Source organism: Mustela putorius, unplaced genomic scaffold, assembly GCF_011764305.1.
Source record: "Mustela putorius furo isolate JIRA1106 unplaced genomic scaffold, ASM1176430v1.1 tig00003898_pilon_pilon_pilon, whole genome shotgun sequence".
NCBI classification, from domain to species: Eukaryota; Metazoa; Chordata; class Mammalia; order Carnivora; family Mustelidae; genus Mustela; species Mustela putorius.
In genome coordinates this window covers 9838258-9865405 of record NW_025422047.1, presented here as the reverse complement: position 1 = coordinate 9865405, position 27148 = coordinate 9838258, and the positions used below count along the sequence as shown (strand labels likewise).

The 27148-nt window shown below is 37.3% G+C and overlaps 2 protein-coding genes across 5 annotated transcripts in view; one reads left to right on the top strand and one right to left on the bottom strand.

Moving 5' to 3' along the window:
• TMEM62 (transmembrane protein 62) overlaps positions 1–2634 on the bottom strand; it is a 51533-nt gene extending 48899 nt beyond the window's left edge. Inside the window, exon 1 of the mRNA XM_045067685.1 lies at positions 2511–2634. The gene's annotated coding sequence lies outside the window, so the exon portion shown is untranslated. The remainder of the gene's footprint in view (positions 1–2510) is intronic.
• A 39-nt stretch (positions 2635–2673) lies between these two features.
• Positions 2674–27148, top strand: part of UBR1 (ubiquitin protein ligase E3 component n-recognin 1) — a 143621-nt gene continuing 119146 nt past the window's right edge. For all 4 annotated transcript variants that reach the window (XM_013055459.2, XM_004751218.3, XM_045067680.1 and 1 more), the window contains exons 1-3: positions 2674–2867; positions 16606–16862; positions 19045–19123. In XM_013055459.2, coding sequence (XP_012910913.1) covers positions 2787–2867; positions 16606–16862; positions 19045–19123 — 417 coding nt within the window. In that variant the 5' untranslated portion in view covers positions 2674–2786. The remainder of the gene's footprint in view (positions 2868–16605; positions 16863–19044; positions 19124–27148) is intronic.

Genomic DNA, 27148 nt, shown 5'->3' with positions numbered 1-27148 from the left:
AGAAAATGCCTGTCAAATACCTAAGTCTGAATAACCCTGCATATCTATTATATTTTTATAAAGCTTTTAATAGTCAAATAAGTTCATTGTCTGTTCAAATTTTGCTAACACAAACTTGATATGATGAAATTTTCATAAGTAATGTACACATATCTATTAAGAACAAGTAAATTAAATAGATGTAAGTAGTGTTAGGATTTTTTCGTTTGGTGCCTGTGGTTCTTGGTCACTTTGCTTTGAAGAATGAAGAGGTAGGCAGAGTGGTGGGCAGCAAAGCAAGGTCTATTGAGTGATAATGAAGCAAAGTTTGAGTGATAGTACAAAGTGCCCAAAGAGGGAGGGGACCTGAGAGAGTTGCCTGTTACTTATTCTTGTAAGTGAATGTGATATTCCACGTAAGAATGGCCGGTTTACCTAGCAACTCAAGTATTTCTCCTCAAGTCAACTATCATACTTTTATACACAGAAGAAAAGGTTTATGTGTGCTTCTCATTTCATCATACAGAATATTTAAAAGACTCTCAGGTTGAGATTTAATATGTTTTTACTGCTTCATCAAGGACATCAGGAAAAATGCTTTAAATTCTTTTTTTTCCCTCCTTAACTGCAAGAGCGTGGTGGTCAAGAAATGACTTCTAGATCGCTTTGATGATTTGTTGAATTTGATGCCCCTGCTTTTATTTTGTGCTAAGGGGCCAGCAGTTTCACCCACCATTTCTTCTGCAGTAGTTAGTACAAATACCACGTGGTCAAAAACAAAAAAAACACACTTAACTCCTTTGTTATTATTGTAAGGATTTTCACCTTACGAATTTCACCTAAATTTTGGGAACGCTCAGAGTCTGTGGACCACACTTTGAGAATCAATGTTCTACAACATTTTTAATGGCTGTAGAAAAATTACCTTATATGAGTGACCACAGTTTATTTAGCCAGTGTCCTTTATTGAGGATATTTGAGTATTTTTAATTTTTCTCCATTACCAGTAATGACGTAGTTTAAACTTCATTTGCATCCTGAATTAGATCTTTAGGATACAGCCTTAAAAATGGAATAAATGGGCCAACAAAAAGCATTTAAGAAAAAACGGCTTCTGACTATTGTCTTCCTATAGGTTTACTAATGTACACATGTATTTTATATAACAATGAGTATCCTTTCAGCTTACCAACATGGTGGTTATTTTTTTCTTAGGATTTTATTTGAGAGAGAGAGAGAGATCGTGCACTAGATGGGGGAGAGTCAGGGGGAGAAGCCAATTCCCTGCTGAGCAGGGAGAGGGTTGCAAGGCTCCATCCCAAGACCCCTGGATCAGGACCTGAGCCAAAGGCAGACTCTCCACCCACTGAGCCACTCAGGCGCCCCATGGTGGTTATTTTTAAGTAAAAACAAAAACTGACCAAATTTACAGCAAAAAAAAGGAACCTCATTTTAGTTTGCATTTATTTGCTTATTAGTTAGGTTTTTTCATGTTTATAAAAGTTAGTGAGTTGCAAATTTATGTATTTTGCCCATTTTTCTATTGATACAGTCTTCTTTGGGATTGGGTCTGTCACGAATGTTGCAGACATTTCTTCCCAATTTTTGTTTACTTTTTAACTTTGTATAGTTTATTTTTGTATATGTTTTAATTTTAATTAAATTATCTATCAGTCTTTTTATATTTTCTGCCTTTGGTGTCATGCTTTAGTTAAAAAGCCTCCTCCAAAAAACAAAAAATAAACAAAAAAGGCTCCTCCATCCCAATCTTATACAAATATTTACCTATTTTTTGGTAGTTAACTCTTCAGTTCATTAAGAATTATTTTGATACGTGTAATTTGAGGTAAAGATTAATCTCGTCCCAATAGTTAACCTTTAATTCCTTCAAGAATGTTAGATTTATTGTTATTTTCCCTTTTGTTAAAAATACACTATTAAATTGGTTTGTAAATATTTTAAAATTTAAAACAATACAGATCAATCTAAAGTAGTTCTTGATCAACTTTTTCCTATCCTCAGAGTTATTATTAGTTTGCCCTTTTCCTTTTCCAGCTTTTTCCTTCACATTTCAAAGCACACAACTGCAAATACACAGTTTGCGGCAACTTGGGTTCCTTCCCCTCATTTAACTCATCCTTATTTTTCCACGATGGTCTACCTTGTTCCTTCTGACACCACCGCATGGTGTTCCATAATGAGCATGACCATGTTACATTTTGTTTTCCCTCTACCGATGCAAGACTACAAGGTTTCAATTTTTAATATTCACCACCTCTCCTCAAAGCGTCCGGGGTCTGAGCTTTCCTGTGCGCATGCGCATGTGGCCAAGGGCTACATTCCTAAACATGGAATAGCTTTGAGTATTTTTTTTTTTTTTCCATTTTGTGGGTTCTAAGGAACCACTGCGGGTACGTAGGGCGACAAACGCCCCCAGAACAACACAACCCGGCCTGAACGAGACGCAGATTAGGTTCGCAGCCCCTGACAGTCTTCCTCCTTCCAAAATGGACGCTGAATTTATTTTTTACCTCGCAGATGCAACAGTTCACAGCAACGAAACCAGATGCACAACCATTCAGGCACCGGGGACTACAACTAAGAAATTAGGGGAAGAAAAACCTTCAGCCGTACCGGCCGTGACGCTTGCTTCCGGGAAGCGGACCGGAAGCCACTCCTCGATTCTGCGTCAAACCCGACTTCAGGGGCCGTCGTAAAAGTGTCGCCCCTCGTTTCTTGGACCGGCCACAGGTTTCCGCTCGTCTCCGGCCGGGGGTCTGGAACTGCGGGTGTCAGTTTCCCTCAAGATGGCGGACGAGGAGGCCGGGGGTGCGGAGAGGATGGAAGTCAGTACGGAGTTGCCGCAGACCCCTCAGCTCCTGGCATCTGTAAGTCCTTGTAGGCAAGTTCCTTTTGTCCCCCCCAGTCCCTCCCTACCGCGCTCTGGAGGATGTCGGGCTTCACCCCTTATGGCGGCTCTGGGGAGGGGGAGTCGTATGGATTGATCTGGAAAGAAGCCGTCGAATAAAAGTTAGTCATTACCCACATTCCTGCCGACTAAGTCTACGGAATATAATGATTTTGTCATTTATTAGTTGTGACGAGTTCAAGCTTGTCTCTATCCTTAAGTAGAAAGAACTGGTGATGTTATTAGATGGCCTGGTGTGGGGGCTAAGGCGGGATTAGAGGAAAAGCCATTTTCGCATAGACGCAGTGCCAGCCCCTCTTAATGACAGGAATCCAGGACGCTGCACCTAATGTTATATAGCTTAGCTGGCTGGGTGGGGCCTGATAATGGCAGGGAATACTGCCACTGTCAACTCGTCAAGATATGGGGTGTAGGAATTATAGTGTCTCATTCCGGTGTCTTGAGAACCCCAAGCCTCACCCCTCAGTGGAGAAACCCGTCATCTGTCGCTTCTTATTAAAGGTGAAGAAAAAACCTCCAGACGTTTTTAATCAATGCAGTACTATTAATTAATATAGCAGTCTATACTTTGCCCTTGTATTTTGAAAGAATGGGAAGGCAGAGACAGTGAGCAAATTTGAGTCTATAGTCTGGCCACAGGGAGAAAGCAGATGAGGAGTATAAGAGCTAGGGGGCAATATTGGGGAATGTTCTGGATGTCTCTGGGCATCTAGTGGGGAGATATGCAGGAAATACTCAAATACTGATCCGTGCATGGTATTAAGTCTTATCACTTTGTCTTTATTGCTGCATATAGAAAAGTGTGGGATATACACCTCTTTCTGAAGTATTTTGGTTTGTAGTTTTAATAAATGCATTTTTGGACTTTTTTTTTTTTTTTAAAGATTTTATTTATTTATTTGACAGACAGAGATTACAAGTGGGCAGAGAGGCAGGCAGAGAGAGAGAGGAAGGGAAGCAGGCTCCGATCGGGCTGGATCCCAGGACCCTGGGATCATGACCTGAGCTGAAGGCAGAGGCTTTAAAACACTGAGCCACCCAGGCGCCCCTGGACTGTTTTAATCATTGTTCAGCATTGTTTTATGAGAGAATAAAGTGAGCTCCAGAATTAAGAATCCACCCCAGGGACTGGAGAGACTGGCTGGGAGATAGAAACCAGGTAGGGAGGGAGTTGGAATAAGGGTTTAGCCATAACTAGAGCAATTGCTTGCAACCATCTTCTATCTCATATAGCAGTTAAACCTCGCTTCACTGCCAGTATTGAAGTAGGAAAGCATCTGTTTGAAATGAGAAGGTAGGGAAAATTGAGAAGCACCTGAAACATCTGGTTTTAATGGTAGCTTGTGTGTTCTACATCTTAGAAGCAGTACAGAAATTGTGTGGATAGAAGTGTTACTGTAATTTTGTATTGCCAAAAATGACTAGTGCTTATTTAAAGCTTTGATATATTAATTCCTTCCAGGTGGTTAAGTAAAACCTCATCAGTCTAGACTCTGCTTATTTTTAATTGGACATAATGGTACAGATATCAAGGTAGAATTAGGTTGCAAACTCTTTACTTCAAGAAATACTAGATTTCAAAAAAAAAAGAAATACTAGATTTCTTGGGGCAAGGCTGTAGGTTTTACAAAGTAGTGGATGGATGCCAAGAGAAATAGCCTGAAGGAACTCGCAGTTTAGTGACAGAGATAAGACAAATGCTCAAAGAATTTAATACAAGATAAGGTGATACAAGTGGATGAAGACCTGTGACAGGCCTCATGATCACTTTTTTGGCAGATTGCTCTGTCTACTTGAGGATTCCAGATATGTTTTTATGTTCCTTTTCTTTTTAAAGCTGACAGTGTAGTGGCATACTGGCTTCCAGTTCACTACTTCTTTGCTGTTAAGTAAAACAAGCTCAGAGATTCTTTAACATTTGAATGATTTGTATTTTAAATCACCATTGGGAAGCAGGGAAAACAAAAATAATAAATATGGGACAGTTACAACATTTTAGAAATCTTAACCAACTCCATTAGAGCCTTACTCTTGGTTGTATTTTCCGTTATCCTTAAATCAAACTTTCTTCTTAAACCCCAGATTATTTCTCTGCAATACTGCTATCAAAAACATGAAGGCTGTCAAATTCCCAATATCACCTCACATGCAATTAAGGTGAAATAATAGGTCTGAATTACTGGACATTTATAAAAGTCATTGCTTAAGAATCATTAGGAGTAGGGGCTCCTGGGTGGCTCAGTGGGTTAAGCCGCTGCCTTCGGCTCAGGTCATGATCTCAGGGTTCTGGGATCGAGTCCTGCGTCGGGCTCTCTGCTTGGCGGGGAGCCTGCTTCCTCCTCTCTCTCTCTCTCTGACTGCCTCTATGCCTGCTTGTGATCTCTCTCTGTCAAATAGATTAAAAAAAAAAAGAATCATTAGGACTTGATTTTGTAGGTCTAGGCTGGAAAATTTTCACAAGCATGCCCTGCTGATTCCAAAGTCCTGGTCTGTGAGCCACACTTTGAGTAATACTTAGCTTAGACATTTGGAAATTCTCAATACCGAGTTGACAGTTGAGATTGTAGGAATGGTGAAGATCTTTGAGGAGAAAATTGTGTGTGTGTGTGTGTGTGTGTGTGTGTGTGTGTACACGCACACATGATCAGATACACAAAGTTCAGACACAGAGGGAGAGAGGGAATGAAGAGAGGGAGAAGGACTGGGGACAGGGATGATTGAATTTCAGGAATAGGAGATGGAGGAAGGACCAGAGAAGGACCTAGAAAGGTAACAGCCAGGCAAGTAGGTGAGAGTAGTATGATGCCATAGGGTCTAGTTTCTAGGAGAGGGTCGTTTATTGGGTCGAGAAGGTAAGGACTGAGAAACACTGGGAATTCAGAGAGTATGTGGGGTGGTCTGACAGAACTTTTGCCTTCTGTCTACTTTGACTGGGTTTTCTTTCCTTAGTCAGTCTCAGCACTAAGGTTTTTTCTTTATCCTGTCTATGCCCTCTGCCTATGTGATTTCATCCAGTTCTGTGGCTTTAAATACTGTTAGTATGCATTCCGTTCCCAAATTTATATCTCTAGGTCATCTCACTTCTGAACTTAACGATTCACAAATCCAACTACTTGCCTACTTGATATAGCCACTTGGATGTCTGATAAGTGTTTGAAACAGGGGGAGCAATTAGGGAGTTACTGCTATAACCTAAGCCTTAGCTAATGGTGGTTTGTACTAGAGAGACATCACTAGAGATAGAGAAAAGTGGATAGATTTGAGAGAGATTTTGCAGGTATGGTAGAAGCAAAAAGGTTTGCTAATGGATTAGGCATGAGGATAAAAGGGAAGAAGCGAATGACATCGGGATTCTCAGTTTTTGGTTTAATCATTCATGGCCATAGTTGTGTCATATTCTGAGAGAAAGAACCAGGTTTGGAGAGGGGAAAGAAGGGAGGCTGATCAAGAATTTTCTTATTCCTGTCTCATGACATTTCTGTAATAGCTCTTGAACACAAACAACTCTGTCTCCACTCCACCTCTCTAGTCCTAGCCACCATCTGTTGCCTAGGCAACTGGAGTGGCCTCTTAACTGGTCTCTTCGCTTCCATTTCTGCCCTCTTCCAGTTTATTTTCCACAGATCAACCAGAGTAATCTTTTTAAAACTAATTCAGATCATGTCAGCCTCCTGACTAAATCCTTCAGTGACTTCCCATTTTACTTAGAATAAAATCTAAATTCATTACAAGTCTTTCAAGATCCTGCATGATCTGGCTCCTGCATCTCCCCCCATTTCCTGTTATTTCTTGTCATTTACTGTTAGCCACGTTGGCCTGTTAGTTTCTAAAACAAGCACAAGATCTGTCTTGCTCTAGGGCCTGGGCCTTTGCTTGCTGTTCTTTTTCCCAAGAGTGTTTTTCCTCTGCTTTTTCTTGATGCTTACCCAGTCTAAAAGATGGGTTCTTCTTATCCTTTTGTGTGTACGCACCCTATTTATTTCCTTTATTGTACTTATTACAATCTGTAATTACTGTGTTGTCTTTATTATTTAAATATCTGTCTGTCTCACCAGAATGCAAGCTTTATGAAGCCAAGGATCATGTCTGACTTTCCATTGATATATCCCAGTATGTGTTTGAAATAGTAGATATTTATGTACTCTTAATGAATAACTGAGAATCAACATTAGGGATTTATTTTAACAAGATTGGTGGTGATTGGGGGAAGGAGTTGTGGAGGGAGGATGGGAAGAGAAATGAGGAGGCATACTAGGGTAGTAGCTAACATTGGGGTCTAGGCTGAAGGTGGGGTATAGGAAAAGCCAAAATAGGAATTCTGTGGAGAATTGGTGGGATCTGAGTTATTAAAAGTTATGATGTTGACATAAATGGAAGAACTGAACATTATGGTCCGTAAGGGCTTTTGGAGTTTGAGAACATGAAGGCACATCAGATTTTGTGATGATAGAGCTGGTTAGAGGAGCCTCTGTGCATTCCTGGAGCACCCTTTTCATATTCCTGTTGTACACAGCATGTCTCAGGCTGTCCTGAGCATTACCTGTTTGCTGTCTGTCTTTCTAGACAATAAACTCCTTGAGCATGAGCTGTTCTTGTTCATACCTGTATCTCCAGTACCTAACACATTGTTTCAGAATTTTTATTGAATGCATGCATGAATGAGTGAATGAGAAGACAATAACCGAGGTGGAGTGGAGGTGAAGGTAATAGGAGTTGAGGAGGTTAAGAGAAAATGAGGCTGAAAGGTTTAAAGTTGAAAAGGGAATTTAAAAAAAATAACATTATCAAGTTAGATTTAAGTACAATAAAATTCTTCCATTTTAAGTGTTTTGGTTGATGAGTTTTGATGAATGTATACGCCTGTGTAACTATTACTAAATTGGAGTATAGAACATTTCCATTACTCCCAAAGGTATATTATCTCCAAATGGGATTTTGGTTTTTTTTTTAAGTTTAATATTAATAATAATCTTGCAATAATCATGAAAATCAAGGAAAAATTTGTCTACAATCTCATATGTGTACTGGATCTTTAAAATATAAAAATTTAGGGGCACCTGGGTGGCTCAGTGGGTTAAGCCTCTGCCTTCAGCCCAGGTCATGATCCCAGGGTCCTGGGATCGAGCCCTGCGTCAGGCTCTCTGCTCAGCAGGGAGCCTGTTTCCCTTCCTCTCTCTCTGCCTGCCTCTCTGCCTACTTGTGATCTGTCAAATAAATAAATAAAATCTTTTAAAAAAATATATACATATATATATAAATATAAATATAAATTTATTTTGATAGTTGACCTTAAAATACTGAGATGGGGCACCTGGTTGGCTTAGTTGATGGAGCATGAGACTCTTGATCTCAGGGTTGTGAGTTTGAGCCTCATGATGGGTGTACAAATTACTTAAAAAAATGAAAATCTTTGAAAAGTGAGTAAAATACTAAGATACAAAAGAAGGAACATGAAGCTATATATTATTTTCAGTAGTGGTGCTATTTCTTAGAAATTGCAATCTATATCATTTTAGGCCAGAGCACAGCTTTCTATACCAAAGGCATACTTATAATGAGAAAACTAGGATGGAAAACCAAGGTCTCTTGAGTCCTGACTGAAGTGCTTTGTCACCAGATCATAGCAGAGCCTAGTGTGTGTGTTGTTTTTTCATCATTATCTCCTAATTTCTGTTGTGGACAGCTAAGGAAAATTCTGATTTTCAGTATCAGACTCTATAGCCTTAATTATGAAGTTGAGGTATAAAATTGCAGATTACAGTGATAGATTCAATCCCACTACCTTTAATAGTCTAGGGAAGAATAGTAATTTAGTGTGGATAAGCTGGTGCTGAAGATGGACTGCTTTTGTTTAATAACAGACATTGTCCTGCAAATAAAGAGGTTTTTGTCTTCAGTACTGCATGTGGAGACTGTGGGTAGATATGTGTGTAAATCAGTGGTGCAGAATGAACCAATGCAGTGTCCTGACCATTCTCTCTTCATGTGTGCTGGCCTTGAGGGTTATCTCAGATTTCCCTTGCAATCATTTTACCCATTTCTCTACAGGTGCTAATTGTACACTGTGCTCTGTGAAAGTTTTCTTTAAGCTTTTAACTCATTGCCTCGGGTGACTTAAGGCAAAATATTAAAACTCTGTAGTCCCAGGTGATTTACTGTGAACTCCTTCATGTTCTTTTAAGGTATTCTGAGTTAACATGCCTTCTGTTGAAGAAACAATTGTTATTTGATGAGTTTGGTTTTTTAAAAGCATTTGGTACAGCTTTTTTTTTTTTTTTTTTTTTGGTGTTAAGTTGTACCCTGTAATACGCTAAGTGCTTACAGAAATATGCTGTACCAAATAAATGTTACCGAATGACTCTAGGAGAGTTATTGTGTTTCCCTAAGTGCCTACTTGCTATCCGGGAGTGATATAGGACCGGTCCAGGATGGAGTCTGTTGTTAATCACTTGACTATAATAATTCTCCTTCTAATAGTTTACTTAATGCCATTCTTCAGAACAAAGTCTATTTGACCTGTTTGGAGGAGTGTGGCTTAACCACTTAACTGTGTCTTTATGGATTACTTTTAAAAATCCCTTTGAACTTTTGGTATTTATGGGTAAGCTAAAATGACTTGGGAACAGGAAGAAAAACCTGTTGATTTATCCATTTATTTTTATATGCACACATACGCTACCTTGTAGTCTAAGAAAGGATTTTAGTCTATATTCAAATATACTAAACACAGTAGAAATATGAGATGTTGGGGCGCCTGGGTGGCTCAGTGGGTAAAGCCGCTGCCTTCGGCTCAGGTCATGATCTCAGGGTTCTGGGATCAAGTCCCGCGTCGGGCTCTCTGCTTGGCGGGGAGCCTGCTTCCTTCTCTCTCTCTCTCTCTGCCTCTCTGCCTACTTGTGATCTTTCTCTGTCAAATAAATAAATAAAATCTTTAAAAAAAAAAAAAGAAAGAAAGATGAGATGTTTATTCCACAGTTTAGGAAAGCAGAATTCATTGTTCCAAAGATTTCAAGGAGAGCTTAGAAAATTGGAGCATGAACCTATGATCAGAGAAGAAAAAGGAAGAGAATGACTTGGGGACAGAATGCTTTCAGAAACTAAATTTTGACAGTATGCTTGTGTATTATCTTAAAAGAGAGGGGCCTTTTTCGTCACATGATTCTATATTTGACCCTAGCTTCTTTTATCAGTGCCGTGAAGGCATAGTATACTTACTTATCGTATTTACGAACAACACAAAGCTGGCAGGGATAAGAAATACATTATAGGACACATATACAAAATATCTCCTTAGTCTGAACATTGCCTCAGAACTAACAAAGTGAAATTCAATTGGGGTGAAAGTACAGCCTTATACCTCGGATTAGGTATTTGTGTATTGGACCAGGTTTGTCATATGTGATTGTCCTAAGGGTTTTACTTGTCCACAAACTCACTAAGTCATGATATGATATGGTTGCCAAAAAAAAGAATGTGACCTTTTTGAGTGGTTAAGTACCCTGGATAAGGAAGGTAAGAAATAGTCCCACTTCTCTATACAGAGGCACATTGTGCATGTTCCATAAAAGAGTAATCAACATAGAGAGTAGTCTAAATACCGTGGCATTAGGGATAACCGAATGTCATTTCTGGGGATAAACAGATTTCTTTAGTTTCTGTGTTCCAGTGTAGCTCCAGAATAGAGACTGATGGGAGACTTAATAATTATCTTCATTTATTTGAAAGGTTGTTTGATGAAAGAGCAGAGTATATCATATGGATTATTTCAGGCAGTATAGGATAAAAATTACAGGAGAGTAGATTTTGGTTTAATTATGAGCTGTAAGAATGGACTTTGGCTGAAAGGAAGTGTTCAGATAGGCTTAGGGAACTAATTATCAGATATGTTATAGATAGTGTTCCTCACGGGGTAAGCAGTTGAGCTAGGAGTTTTGCTGTTATTGTTTGCTTGTTTTTATGAAACTTTATGAATCTGTCCAATAGTAATACAAGAAAACTTTGTGTAACCAAAAGATTTCTTGATGGATGGAGATACTGCAATTACACTCATCTAGTACTTGTTAGGAACAATCCTAGAGCCTCTAGATTTTGTTACTACTTTAAAACAGAAGAGCTGGGAAAAGAGTTTCAGGGAATCGGAAGCCTCATGGATGTTAGCAGTTGTCTAAGGATGTGTAAGTTGTGGTTTGAACAAAAGGAACGTTTTAAAAGTACATTTCCTTTTTCAGAATGATGTTCCCAAACAGGGATCCAAGTCCCTAGGTCAGAGTTGAGAACATATCTTAATCTCCATGGGGATGAGAAAAATGTCTGGAATGTTTGGGAATTTAAATGTTGTGAGAACTTGTTTTTACAGAACAATTAAGAAAATCCTCTCTGAACTCTAAATTTGAAAAAAAAAAAAATTCCCCCCTCTGGACATTGAAATTAAAGATGCTTAATTTTATTCTTATCTGAAGTGGGTAAAAATACTAAAAACAACCAAATAAATAAATAAGAAAGTCAAATCTATTCCAGTCACCAATAATTCCTGAACATGTCACCAGTAAAATACATGCTGTGTAGTTTTTCTTATCTGGAAAAAAAGGCAAATCTTAGTTGAAAAAGATTTTTCTTAGATGTAGCAGTCATTTAGGAAAAAGTCTTCATGAAAGAGTGAAATTATACTTTATCTCCTTTAAGAATTCTATAGTTTTAGAAGGTTTAATGTCAATCAATATTTGCTTTCTTCTCTCTAGCAAAAAATCTGTAACATTCAGCAAAGACTGAGAACATTTTTTTTTTCTTTTAAGGCTTTATTTATTTATTTATTTAGAAAGAGGGAATGTTGGGGGAGGGGGCAGAAGGAGAGGGAGAGACTCTCAAGCAGACTCCTCACTGAGCATGGAGCCTGATGTGGGGCTTAACTCCACAACCCTGAGATCATGACCTGAACTGAAATCAAGAGTCAGATGCTTAACCAGGTGCCCCAAGAGAACTTTTATTAAGTATTTGTGGTGGGCCTGTGGTGATACAGGGATTTATTTAAAAGGCAGCATTCCTCACCTCAGGGAATTTATAGCCTGGGTGAAGAGGCTATGTGTATGCAGATGAAAATAACTAATGTAGGTACTGAATAAGTACCTCCTTCAGTAAGTGCTGTATTTGAGTTACAGGGGAGAGAAATTGTTTAGGCTGATCAGTATAGTAGTCAGAGAGGAGTGCCTTGAGTTTGATGGACCTTAAGGAATAGTGGGGATGGAAGGATGGAGAGCTAGTGGTAAGATCACTGAAGAGGGCCTTAAAGGCATCAACACCCAGACATTCTGGCCAAATCAACCAACAGTATGAAGATAACATTTCAAAGTATTATTTCACACGGTGATGCCTGGGTGGCTCAATTTGTTAAGCATCTGCCTTCAGTTTAGGCCATGATCTTGGGGTCCTGGGATTGAGTCCCACATCACGCTCCTTATTCAGTAGGGAGTCTGCTTCTACCTCTGCCTCCTGCTCCCCCTGCTTGTGTGCACGCTCTCTCTGACAAATTAAATAAATAAAATATTTTTAAAAATAAGAATAAAATATTAGTTCACACCAAGATATGTAATGACAGAGATAGAATTTAAGAATATTTAGTAGTAAACAGGAGTGTTAGGCAGTTGTTAGTGAATACACTTCATTTGGAGGAAGGAAATAAAAGGAAGGCAAAACTATGTTTCTTGTTTTGTTTTATGATTAAAATGAAATTGATTGGTCTTAAAGGTAAATTCAGATGTACTGTGTGCTTATATTTGGTTGAGTACAATGAGCACTGAACTCTAGGAGTTAGGATACCTAACTTCTGTTCCTGACTATATTAATTGGTTATTCAATCTTGGAAAAGACAGTTTATTTCTCTCTGTGACTCAGTTTTTTTCATCTATAAAATGAGAGACTTGAACTAGAAGATCCCTCAGGTTTCAGTGACTGTCAAATTTTTCATGTTCTTCAAAGTATTCTTCAAAAACTTCAACTGATTTTGTGCCTTCCATAATTAGATATTACAGAAAATTTTTTTGTTTGGTATATAGCGGTAAATAAACAGGCCTTTTTTCATTTAGTACTTTTTGGAGAAAAGAACCTTAGGTGTACAATAGAACATTAGATATTCTTTACTTTATAGTTACAGTTGCTAGATTTGTGGAGGAAACAAGTTGTTGGTCTGTGCATACATACCCTAGAAAAGTTTGGGAGTTAGAATACTGGAAGATATAATTGTTTTTTTTTTAAAAGTTTTAGTAAAATATTTTTACAATTAAAAAATTCCCCCCAAATATGGAAACTGTTACTAAGAATATTATTCATATTAGGTAAGCAAATGTACAGTTTCTGTGAAAATATGCTAAACTCTTATTACCAACTGCTGTTAACATTTTGGTGTATATTGTTCCTGATTTTTTCCCCTCATGTAAAATATTTAGCCAAAATGAGATTTTATATACGCTGCTTTGTAACCTGCTTTACCAAACTGTATACTATTAATGACTTTCTGTATTAGTAAATAATCATCTTCAGTATCAGTTCTTTTTTTCTTTTTATTTTGAACTCATTTTGGACTTACAGAAAACTTGCAACAATAGTAGTAACAGTTCTCTTATATCCTTCACACCTGCATTCCCTAATGTTAGCATCTTGCATAACCATAGTATAACTATCAGGGACAGAAAATTAGTATTGATAGTAATTAGTATTAGTAATTAGTATTGATAGTAACTAAACTATAGACCTTATTTGAATTATAATAGTTTTCCCACTGACATTAATTATTTTTCTGTTTCAGGATCCTATCTAGGATCTCACATTAAATTTAGTTATTTCTCCTTCGTTGCCTCCAGTCTGTAATAGGGTCCTACTTTCTCCATAATCTTCAAGTTTGTAACAGCATCTTGTTCTTGCCTTATTTTTCACGACCTTGACATTTTTGAAGAATATTGAACAATTATTTTGTAGAATGTTCCTCAGTTTGGATTGATGTTTTCTCATGATTATAATGAGGTTACGTATTTTGGGGAAAAATAACACAAAAGTGGTACCATAGCCTTCTCAGTGTATCATATTAAGGGATTCTTGGTATCATTATTCTTATTACTGGTGATATTTATGTTAATCACTTGGTTAAGTTGGTATCTGCAGAGTTTCTCTACTTTAAAGTTATTACCTTTTCCCCTTATAGTTAATAAATGTCTTTGAGGAGATATTCTGAGACTATTTGACATCACTTTTTTTTTAGGATTTTTTTTTATTTTTAAGTAACCTTGCACTCCACATGGAGCTCCAACTTAACAACCCCAGGATCAGGAATCACATGCTTAATATATACAATCATTTTTTTTTTTTTTTAAGATTTTGGTTATTTATTTGACAAAGAGCTAGAGAGCAGGCAGAGCGAGAGGGAGAGACAGGCCTTCCGCTGAGCAGGGAGTCTGATTCAGAGCTCTATCCTAGGACCCTGGGATCATGACCCAAGCCAAAGGTGGATGCTTAACCAACTGAGCCACCCAGGCACCCCAATAAATAAAATCTTTAAAAATTTTTTTTCCTCTCTTCTACTTTGCAGTAAACCCCTGGGAACCACTGTGCAGTACTCTATCTTGATATAGTTGTGCCTTTTCCTGAATGTCCTATAAATGGAATCATAAAATATATAGCCTTTAAATTTTAAAATTACTTTTAGGATATAATTTTAGTGTGTACAAATACAAAATTATGTATAAATACCAGTTTTTACTAACTATGAGACACCCATGAAATACCATTAACACCAGAGAGCCAGCCCATTTCACATGAATAATACTAATTTAACTAGAAGGACGTTAAGTGCAACTAAATTGTCCGTGTTGAGTTGATAGTAGAGATCTCACGCACTCAACCTTCTGTTCATTTAAGCTTGCTCTTACTGAGTGCCATTGAAAATTGTTCAGGCTGGTCTGGTTGGATGGTTTAGGGTAATCATACCTCACATTTAAGCCCAAATGGCCAGTGAGTAATCCCCAAATGTCTTTTTTAACAGGGCATTTTTTGAAAGCTGTTTTGTTTGAAGCAAGTAAGAGTGGAATGGTGGTGTTACTGAAACCTGCATGTAGTGTCTATGAAACCCACATTTAATGGGAATCAGGAATTTGGCACAGAGATGAGCTCTGCTCAGTTTACATAGATGATGTCACTATGAACATGTACCCATTTGCTAAGAAGCAGTACGTAGCCTTTTGAGTTAGACTGTTTTTACAATAATAGATTTTGATGTTGCATGTATGTAACTTCTTATTTTTTTAAGAATTTATTTATTTATTTGACAGATCATCAGTAGGGCAGAGAGGCAGGTGGAGGGGGAGGGGAAGCAGACTCCCTGCTGAGCAGAGAGCCTGATGTGGGGCTCTGTCCCAGGACCCCGAGATCATGACCTGAGCTGAAGGCAGAGTCTTAATCCGCTGAGCTACCCAGGTGCCCCAGTAACTTCTTATTCTTATTGTTGAGCAGTATTCCATGGTTTGGCTGTAATAGTTTGTTTCTAATTCACCAGTTGAAGGACCATTGAGTCATTTCTGTATTTTGGCAGCTGCTACTGTAACATTCATGTATACTTTCTTGTGTGAACTTAAGTTTTCATTTCTTAGGTAGATACTTTTTTTAGAATTTGATTGCTGCATCATACAGTAAGTATATGTTTAACTCTAAAGAAACTACCAAACTCTTTTGTAAGGTGACTATACCATTTTCAGTTCCTACCAGCATTTTTCTTTTCCAGTTTAATGTATCCTGTTGGTACTTGGTATTGTCAGTTTTTTTTTTTATAATTCTTTATTCTTTAATTTCTTTTCAGTGTACCAGAATTCATTTTTTATGCACCAGTATTGTCAGTTTTTTAATTTTTTATCTACACCTTAATATAATAGGGTATGGAGGGGTATCTCACTGTCATTTTAATTTGCATTTCTCTAATGACTTATGATGGTGAGCATGTTTTCATGTACAAATAAGCCATCTGAAATAGTTTCCTTTATTTATTTTTTAAGTTTTTTTAAATCTTTAAAAGGTTTTTAAGGGGGAATGAGAGAGGGGGAAGCAGGCTCTCTGCTCGCCCAGTGTGGGCTTGATCCCAGGACCCTGTGATCATGACCTGAGCTGAAGGCAGAGGCTTAACCCACTGAGCCACCCAGGCGCCCCTGAAATAGTTTCTTTTAAAGAGCAGAAGGGTTTAGGTTTACCTTTTGGTGAGTCTAATTTATCCATTTTCTTTTATGTTTAGTGCTTTTGGCATTCTAAAAGCTCTTTTGCATTCATTCATTTTGATCTCTCAGTAAATGTTATGGTTCCTTAAAACAATTAAACTAAGAGTGTGAGAAATGCTTTGTCTCTACAGCACCTGACTGGTAATAGAATTGTCTTCACAGACAAGGAGTTGCCCATTCTAAGAGGGAAGGGTAATTCTCATCCATTATAGCTTTTCTTTCTTTTTCCAGTTGTATATGGTATGTGGGCAACCACTTACTTCCAAGGCTATTTTTTTTTTTTTTATTACCCAGTTTGCTTTTACCCACTTTGCTTTTGTATTGGTGAGGGATAAAATAATATATTGTTAATCACTTTCTCTGAAATTACAGAATTGTGCCAATATTTGTCCCCCAATATCTTCAAGGGGAAATTTATAACAGTCTAATTTTCATTTTCTTTTCTTTCAGTGGTGGGATCAGCAAGTTGATTTTTATACTACTTTCTTGCACTATTTGGCCCAATTGGTGCCAGAAATTTATTCTGCCGAAATGGACCCAGACTTGGAAAAGCAGGAGGAGAGTATACAAATGTCCATATTCACTCCACTGGAGTGGTACTTATTTGGAGAAGATCCAGATATTTGCTTAGAGAAATTGAAGCACAGTGGAGCTTTTCAGCTCTGTGGGAAGGTTTTCAAAAGTGGAGAGACAACATATTCTTGTAGGTAAGAATTAGAAATTTACAGGATTGGTTACAGTTTCTGTTTTGGTATTTTGTACTTATGATGTATTTTATTGCTTACTACTTTTTATAATATACTTAATCATACTTAATTTCCTTTTGTTATGCACTTATAAATCTGTTTCTGTTTGTATAGCTTGTTTTTGATTATATGACTTAGACAATTGTCTCACTTTTTGTTCTCTAAAAGTACTTAAAGTGATGAACTTTTGTGTTGCTTATAATATAGTCCACATACTCTTATTTGAAACCCTGGGGCTGGGTGTATTCCAGAGTTCTGAACACTTTCCCAGCAGTGTCAAGGCAGGATCCTATCATCAAACATAGCATTTCTGTAAGAAATCTATGAATATTCACAACAAGTAGTATAAATAAAGTCTGCAGTCTCATGTCATTTCAGGTCAGTTTTTGCTACCAAGTGAGATTTGGTGTCAAGGGACTGTGGGCCTGTAGGAACAGTTGTAATTCAGTTGAGTAGAAAAGGCTAGTAGTAGGGAAACTAGAAGCAGCTTTAGGCTTTCTGTCCTTTCTAAGAGCAGGTGTCTTAAACATCAGGGTAGCACAGAGAACATTTTTACTCCCTACTCCTGCCTGACGTTTTCATCTTTTACATCTTAGCTGTACTCTAGTTTTAGTGGAGTGTTTTTCCCTCTTTACTAGAGGTAGTTCAGGTTAGGAGTGAATTTTTAGGCTTCATAAATTCAGAGAATTGTTTTTGGCTTCACTATAATTCTAGGTTTGACTGGTTTATTTAGTTAACAGTTGTTGAGTATCTCCCTCGACCCGCAAGGACGACAAGAAGCCCCAATTCGGATGCATCTTCTCTCTCTTTATTTCCGCAAGTCTACACACTTATATACGCTTACATGACCAATCAGCGAGCAGGGTACAGGAGGGAATGAATCAGGCTGTGCACCTAAACGAACAACTTCGCTAGCAACCAATGCTGTTTACTTCCTCTTTGGGCGTTCCGCTTAGTCTCACGAGGCAATCCTAACCTGGCAACTAGGCAGGCGCCATCTTTTAATGGCGGAGGCCGCCCTGGCCAGGGGCCTGCCTCTGACAGTTGAGCACACAGTATCTTTATCCTTTCTTTTCTCAGGAAAAAGTCAGCTTTTGTATCTTGTGTACTATTTTACTACATACATAGTAAGGTTTGTTTATCTTCTTATATATATTTTAGCTGAAGCCCAATCAGTCTCAGCTAAAGTGTGATAGATATTTATAGATCTCGCTTCTCTAAAAGTCTCATGGAGGCATTTTAAACAACTGGGGAAATGGTACTAGCATCTAGTGGATAGAGGACAGGGTTGCTCCTGAAGCATCCTGTAGTGCACGGTACAGTCTCCTCTATCCCCAGTAAGTAATTACCCAGTTCGGAATGTCAGTACTGCTGAGGTTGAGAAATTCTGCTCTAAATAGGTCAGTAGATCATATATATTTTCAAGAGTATAATTAGGAAATCTTTATTTCCTAATAACCTTTAAAATTATTTTTTAAACTTGCTAGTGACATTTCTTCAACTCTTCAAAATCAGATATTTAAAAAATTTCTTTTGCACTTTTCACCAGTTTACGTTGCTCTTAATGTTTTTCTGGAAATGTTAAATAAGATAGTGACTTCTTAGAGTTACTATTAAGGAAGAGATTAGAGAGATTGAATTTTTTTTTGTTCATTCTATAAATATTAATTGAATACCTGTTAGGTGCCCAGCACTGTTCTAGGTGCTTAGTACATAACAATATACAAAATAAAGAAACAATCCTGCCATTACGCTGCTTACATTCTAATAAATTTTGTCTTTATCCAAGCCTCATTTACCAGTGAACAGTCAGTGTTTGTAAAAAAATATATGTTTATAAAGGCAGGAGGGTAAGACGATGACAGTTCATGGAAAAAACAGCTAGTCATTTGTCATAAAACTAATTTTGATTTGCAACTTAACAGTCTGAAATCAGGTAAAAGCTCAAAATATTGAGGATGACTTAAGAAGCAAAACCAATTGTAAGTATTCAAATATGGCTAAAATTATTTGGAATTTAGTGTTTGAAACATTTTCATATTCAGCTTGTGCACCACACAGGAAACTCATTCACATTGTATTAACACCTTAAACATCATTGGTGTCCTCTAAATTTTGGAATCTAATTTTTAATTTTTTTCAGGGACTGTGCAATTGACCCAACATGTGTACTCTGTATGGACTGCTTCCAGAATAGTGTTCATAAAAATCATCGTTATAAGGTATGAAAATAGATCCATAATATCTCTAGATTAGCAGGAACCTGGTGGCCATCTAGTCTGAATTCCTACCAGTACTTGAAATCCTGCTGTAATAGCTCTGATATGTGAACCTTTAGTTCTGGTTAAATATCATTTGATAGGAGATCTACTACCTCAAGAGGCAGCCCTTTGTATAATTTTTTTGTGAGATATATCATGTTTATACAAGATATTGTATAAAGCATATGAACACTTAGAGAATAACTATGATGCAAACATCTGTATAACCACTACTTAGGTCAAGAATAGGCATTGTCAGCTCTCAGAGGCGTCCTTTTTATCCCTTCTACATCAGTCTTTCTCTCTCCCATTGTGATAACCTTTCTCCAGTGTTGTGTGATAATGGTTTCCTTGATTTCTCTCTTAGTTTATCACCCAAATCACATTGAATAGTTTTATCTATTTTTGAGCTTTGTATAGACAGAGTCATGCTATATCTTTTTCTTGTTGAGTATTATGTCTAATAACTATAGTTTGTCCAGTGACCTTCAAGTATTCAATAATCCATGTTGTCTCTATTCATTGTACCATATATGTGGATTGTTTCTAGTTTGGGACTGTTATGAACAGTTGTGCTGTGAACATTCTTATTTGTGTATTTTGGTACACATAACCAGTAGTTTACCTAAAGTACAGATCTGGAATAGAATTCTGGGTTCTAGGGTATGTGAATCATTAGTTATAATAAATAATGTCACATTGTTTTCCTAAGTGTGTATACTAATTTATAGTCTGTCCAGCACTGTGTGAAAGTTCCCATTGCTGCATATTCTTGGAAGAGTTGGTCTTGTCAGTCATTTTAATTTTAGCCAGTATGGTGGGTCTATAATAGTATCACATTGTGGTCTTAATTTTCCTAATTACTAATGAGGTTGAGGGGTTTTTTCTTTACTTGTTACATTTTTAGACAACTTTGTTATTTTGAGCTGAAATGTGTTTCTCACATATTTGTATTGGTCTATACTTTGTATACTCTGGGCTTAGACAGATGTTGATTTTATTGATGGTTCTCCTTAACATCCTGTTAAATATGCTAAGGTCCTGTATAAATGTATATAACATCTTAAAGGTATATATGTGTCTTCTATAGAGTTGAAAGCACTATTCATGTTATGAGACTGGCCTCAACATTACTACTTCTATTTCAGGAGGTGATGGGCTATTGATAAAGATTATAAGTATTATTAGAATAAATAGATAGAGGAACCTATGATATAGTGTGGTTAAAATGTTTTCCCAAGATTGCAAAGCTAATTGCTGATGAGATTTATGAAGTTAAGCATTTGTTAACTTTATTCCATATTTCCATATTTTCTTATCACCTCCGTTAATTATAGTATTGCTTATGCTGGAAAGCCAAAGAAAGAATGCCGGAAGTAGAGACATGAGAAAGTTGTTAATTTCTTCTCATTTTTATTGTGGGAGCCTAATGATCTCCCAGAGATGCTAAAAGTCTTAAGACCAAAGTTTTCCAGTTCCTCAGACTTAAAGACTTCTAAGCTTATGCTTTCTAAACTTTGGGATCTTGGGGGTCAGTACAGTTTGCAAAAGCTTTGAATGAGACATAGGGTTTTCAATTTTTCTTTGGCTAATTAAGTTGAGTTTTAATTTTAAAAAGGACACATGGACAGCAACCAAATATACCTGCCATTTCCTATAATTTTATAAAGGAAAAAGACATTTTAATTCCAGGAAAGTAGGATAATCCCAGAATAAAGACCAGTCCTTTAAGTTGTATCCATGTAGCTCTGTGAAAGAGCTCACTACATTTCTTCCTTTTCTGGTTTTTCTGTAGAATAGTAAAAACTTGGTTGTTAAATTTTGGGAACCTTTTCACCAGGCTATCTTCAAGTTTTTAAAGCTTACCAGTTTACATCATCACCACAAAGCACTCTTTTAAATGGAGCATACCTAGGTTTGCCATCTTGAGGTTTTGCAGAGCTCATCTTACAGAAGAAGGTGCTTACATTGACTTACTCAGGAACCTTTGAGTCATCCGAAGGATGGGGTGTTTTATGCCTAATAAAAGATGATGTCTAAAAGCTTTAAAAAATATTACCCATCGGGGTGCCTGGGTGGCTCAGTGGGTTAAAGCCTCTGCCTTCGGTCAAGATCCCAGGGTCCTGGGATTGAGCCCCACATCAGGCTCTCTGCTCAGCAGAGGGCCTGCTTCCTCCTCTTTCTCTGCCTACTTGTGATCTCTGTCAAATAAATAAATAAAATCTTTTAAAAAAAATATTACCCATCAAATGTGAGTATGAAGGGAACAGAACACTTTTTTTTTTTTTTAAAGATTTTATTTATTTATTTGACAGGCAGAGATTACAAGTAGGCAGAGAGGCAGGCAGAGAAAGAGAGGAAGAAGCAGGCTCCCCACTGAGCAGAGAGCCCGATGTGGGGCTCGATCCCAGAACCCTGGGATCATGACCTAAGACGAAGGCAGAGGCTTTAACCCACTGAGCCACCCAGGTGCCCCCGAACACTTTTGATGAGAGAATAAATTGATAGACTCTCTCTGACATACCTGTATATGTGGTGAAATTTCTAAAGAAAAGCAAGTGAATGACTAATAAGCATACTACAGGTGAGTGGTAACTTCTAGGGCAGGTAAGAGAATGGGATTCTGGAGGATTGCACAGGCAGTTTCAGCAGTATTAATATTCTCTTGGGTTGGGTGCTGGGTTCATGGGTGTTCATTTCATTGCTTCACTTTATAACTTACCTGTAACTTACCTTACTGTGTATATCTTTTGTGTAATAAAACACTTCATAGAAGAAAACAGCCATTTTATAAAAAAAAGAAAAAGGTTGGAAGAAATAAGAAGGGGTATCTGTTGCTCCAGAGAACACAAAGAAGAGTAATAACAGGGGACAGACCAAAGATTGGATACTGTGAAGAAGACAGAACCAAGAAAAACTTTTAGTGGCAGGGTAGTCCAAACAACTTGAGAACAAGAAAATAACAAAGTTGAAATTTTGAACTGTTTATTCTGCTGTGTGAATGTGACTCTTCATGATCTCTAGGTTCTCCATAGTTTATCCCTTAACGTACAATGTGACTATAGTTGATAACACTGTACTGTGTAGTTGAAATCTGTTAAAAGAGTACAACTTAAATGCTTGTACACACATTAAAAAAAGTAAATATAAAAAAAGAATATACTGCCGTACTATTTTTTTTAAATAACCTGAAGCTAACCTGTGCATTTTCTCTTCAAAGACCCACTGTTAAAGATTATTTTTGAATAGTAGATGTTTCCTTTATTGAAAGCAAGGAAAATGAGTTACAACCAACAATATTATAGGCATGCCTGATTTTATAGTGCTTTACTTAATTGTGTTTTGCAGATACCATGCTTTTTATACTTGAAAGTTTGTGGCAATCCTGTGTCAAGTCTGTTGGTACTATTTTTCCAACAGCATTTGTTCAGTCCATGTCTCTGTGTTACATTTTGGTAATCTTGTGATATTTCAGACTTTTTCATTATTATTACATTTGTTATGGTGATCAGTGACTGACCTTTGCTATTACTATTAAAATTGTTTGGGGCTGTCATGAATCGTACCCATATAAGACAGCAAACTTAGTTTATAAAGGTTGTATGTGTTTTGACTGCTCTACTGACTGCCTATTCCCCTCTCTCTCACTCTCCTCAGGCCTCCCTATTCCCTGAGACCCAAATGTATTGAAATTATGCCATTTAATAACCCTGCAGTAGCCTCTAAGGTTCAAGTGAAAGGAAGAGTCACATATCTTTTACTTTTAATCAAAAGCTAGAGATGGTTAAGCTTAGTGGGGAAGGCATGGTGAAAGCTGAGTTGGGCTGAAAGCTAGATCTTTTATGCCAGTTAGCTAAGTTCTTAAATTAAAAGTGCTACTGCAGTGAACACATGAATGATTAGAAAGCAAAACAGCCTTATTGCTGATAGGAAAAAGACTGAGGGATCTGGATAGAAGGTCAGATCAACCACAACAGTCCCTTAAGCCAGCCTAATCCAGAGCAAGACTGTAATGCTCTTCAATTCTGTAAAGGCTGAGAGAAGTGAAAAAGCTACTGAAGAAAAGTCGGAACCTAGCAGAGGTTGGTTTAGGGGAAAAAGCCATCTCCGTAACATAAATTACGAGGTGAAGAGCTAAGTACTGATGTAGAAGCTGCAAGTTCTCCAGGAGATCTCGGGGAGATTATTAATGAAGGTGGCTCCACTCAACAACAAATCTTCAGTGTAGACAAAACATCTTTGTATTGGAAGAAGATGCCATCTAGGACTTCAATAGCCAGAGAGAAGTCATTGCCTGGCTTCAAAAATTCGAAAGATATGCTGACTTTTTTGTTACGAGCTAATGCAGCTGATGTCTTGAAGTTGAAGCCAGTGCTCATTTACATTTCTGAAAATCCTAGGGCCCTTAAGAATTACACGAAAACTAGTTTGCCTGTGCTCTGTAAATGGAACAGCAAAGCCTGGATGAAAACATTTCTGTTTACAACATGGTTACTGAATATTTTAAGCTCACTGTTGAGACCTACTGCTCAGATAAAAGATTCTTTTCAAGAGGTGCCTGGGTGGCTCAGTTGGTTAAGCGACTGCCTTCAGCTCAGGTCATGATCCTGGAGTCCTGGGATCAAGTCCCTCATCGGGCTCCCTGCTTGGCAGGGAGTCTGCTTCTCCCTCTGACCCTCCCCCTTCTCATACTCTCTCTCTCTCAAATAAATAAAATCTTTTTTTAAAAACAGATTCTTTTCAAAATATGACTGTTTACTGACAGTGCATCTTGTCACCCAAGAGCTCTGATGGAGATATAAAATAAGATTAATGTTGTTTTGATGCTAACACAGCATCCATTTTGCATCCCGTGGATCAAAGAGTGATTTCAACTTTCAAATCTTATTTAAGAAACACATATCAGAGGCACCTGGGTGACTCAGTGGGTGAAAGCCTCTGCCTTCAGCTCAGGTCATGATCCCAGGGTCCTGGGATAGAGCCCCACATCGGGCTCCCTGCACGCCTGTCTCTCTGCTTACTTGTGGATTCTGTCTGTCAAATAAACAAATAAAATCTTTTTTTTTTTTTTTTAAGAAACATACCAAAAAAAAAAAAAAAAAGAAAGAAAAGAAACATACCATAACACTACAGCTGCTATAGATAAGTGATTCCTCTGATGGGTCTGGGCAAAGTAAATTGAAAAGTTTATAAAGAGGATTCATCATTTTAGATTAAGAACATTCATGATTCATGTGAAGAAGGAGAAAACATGAACAGGAATTTGGAGGAAGTTGATTCCAACCCTCAAGGATGACTTTGAGGGGTTCAGGACTTGATTAGGGGAAAACAGCTGCAGATGTGATAGGAATAGCAAGAGAACTAAAATGAGAAGTGGAGCCTGGAGATGTGAATGAATTTCTGCAAGCTCATGATAAAACTGTAATGGATGACGAGTTGCTTTTGATGGCTGAGCAGCAAAAGTGGTTTCTTGAGACAGAATCTACTCCTGGTGAAGACTGTTGAAATGACAACAAAAGATTTAGAATATTCCATAAACATAGTTGATAAATGAGTGGCAGGGTTGGAGAGGATTGACTTCAATTTTGAAAGAAGTTCTAGTGTGGGTAAAACGCCATCAGATAACATTGCATGGAACAGAGGAATTGTTCATTGAAGAGTCCATCAATGTGGTATGCTTTATTGTTGTCTTATTTTAAGAAATTGTTGCAGCCATGCCTTCTCTAGCAGCCACCACACTGATGAGTCAGCAGCCGTCAACATCAAGGCAAGACCCTCCACCAGCAAAAAGATTACCACTTATTGAAATCTTAGATGATGGCTAGCATTTTTAACAGTAAAATATTTTTAAATTAAGGTACATATACCTTTTTTTTTAAACTATAATGGCACTTAATAATTTAAGTATGTAATAAGCTACAGTATAGTGTAAATGTAACTTTTATAAGTACTGGGAAACCAAAAAAGTCATTTGACTCACTTTATTATGCTATTTGCTGTATTTCAGTGGTGTGAAACTGAACCTGTATGATCTCTGAGGTATGCCCATATTCACACAGTCTTCCCCTTTACTCAGAAATAAATGTATCCAAATGAAGTTTATAAAGTAGTGAAAGAAAAAATTTCTCATGGTAGACTTATATGGAAATAGCAAAATATATAAATTATGCATTCAAATTTTGGTATTTCTTTTAAAACATATTGTATATATAATATTTAACCAAAGTTTATTTTAACTATTACTTATTATTGGGGGAATGTAATTAGGATACAGTTGTGTTTTTTTATGGTAAGCAGTGTTACTATAAACATCTTTTTTTAAAAGATTAATCTATTTTAGAAAGTGCACATGTGAGCAGGGGGACGGGCAGAGGGAGATATGGAGAAACTCAAGCTGACTCCACACTGGGGCTCCTAATTCTCTACCCTAAGATCATGATCTAAGCCAAAATCAAGATTCAGATCCTTAACCAACTAAGCCATCCAGGCACCCTGCTATAAACATCTCTATGTGTGAGTCACTTTTCTGTATGTAGGATTATTTCCTTAGGATAGGTTCTCAGAGGTGGAATTACTGGTTTAAAAAATATGGACATTTCAGGAAATAAAAAACAAGCCTCAGATTAGGTGAAAGTGTACAATACATGTATGTGATAAAGGACTGGTATCCGAAACATACAAAGTACTCTTAAACAGTAAGAAAATTAACAATCCAGTTTAAAAATGGGCAAAAGATTTGAAACAGACTTCACCAAGGAGATGTATAAATGGCCAGCAAGTACGTGAAAAATGCTTAGCATCATCTGTTTTTAAACCAAGAATGAAGTACCACTACATACCTATTAGAATGGCCAAAATTCAAAGCTCTAACAACACCATATGCTGATGAAGTTAGGAGCAACAGGAACTCTTATTCATTCCTGAGGGAAATGCAAAATAGTACAGCTACTTTGGAAAACATTTTGGCAGTTTCTTGCAGAAGTAAACATACTGTAACCATATGATCCAGCAGTTGTGTTCCTTAATATTTACCCAAATAAACTGAAAACTGCACAAGAATGTTTATAGCAGCTTTTTTCACATTTTCCAAAACTTGGAAGCAACCAAGATATCCATCAATAGATGAATAGATAAACCAACTTTGGTACCGTTACAATGGAATATTCTTCAGTGATAAAAAGAAATGAGCTAGTAAAAGAGATGACAGGACCTTAAATGATCATATTGCAACGTGAAGGAAGCTACTGTGAAAGCCTACATACTGTGTGATTCTAGCTGTATCACATTCTGGGAAAGGCAACAAGGTGGAGACTAAAAAGTAGAGCCTGACAATGGTGGTGAGAGGGATGGAGGAATGAATAGGTGGAGCACAGGGGATATTTAGGGTCGTAAAGCTATTCTGTAAGATACTGTATTGGTATATACATGTCATTATTAATATGTTAGAACCAAAAAAGTGTGCAACACAGAGAACCCCAGTATAAATTATGGACTTTAGTTAATAATGTATCAAAAAACAATGTATCAACATTGACTTACCAGTTGCAACAAATGTATCACTCCAATACAAGGTGTCAGTAATAGGGGAAACTGATGGGGGTGGGGAAGTCGAGGTATATGGGAACTTGGTATTGTCTGCTTATTTTTTCTTTAAACCTAAAACTGTTCTAAAAAAGTCTGTTAATTTTTAAAAATGAATCTCAAAGTTTCCTAATACATTTTACAAAAGTGCCTCATGAAAGAATTACACCAAATGTACTACAATTAGTGGTATAGAATCTCACAGAACCTGCAGAAACCTTTAAATAGAAACCCTTTAAATTAAAACCTTTCAAACTGAACCCAACTTAAAACAATTTTTCCTCTACTTCATTGAAAAGTATTTTCTTGATTATTCTTAGTTGTTTCTCTTTGCTTATTCTGGAATGGTGAGTATGAAATACCCCTGCGTTGCTACTTTGCCATCTTCCTGGATCATAGGAACAA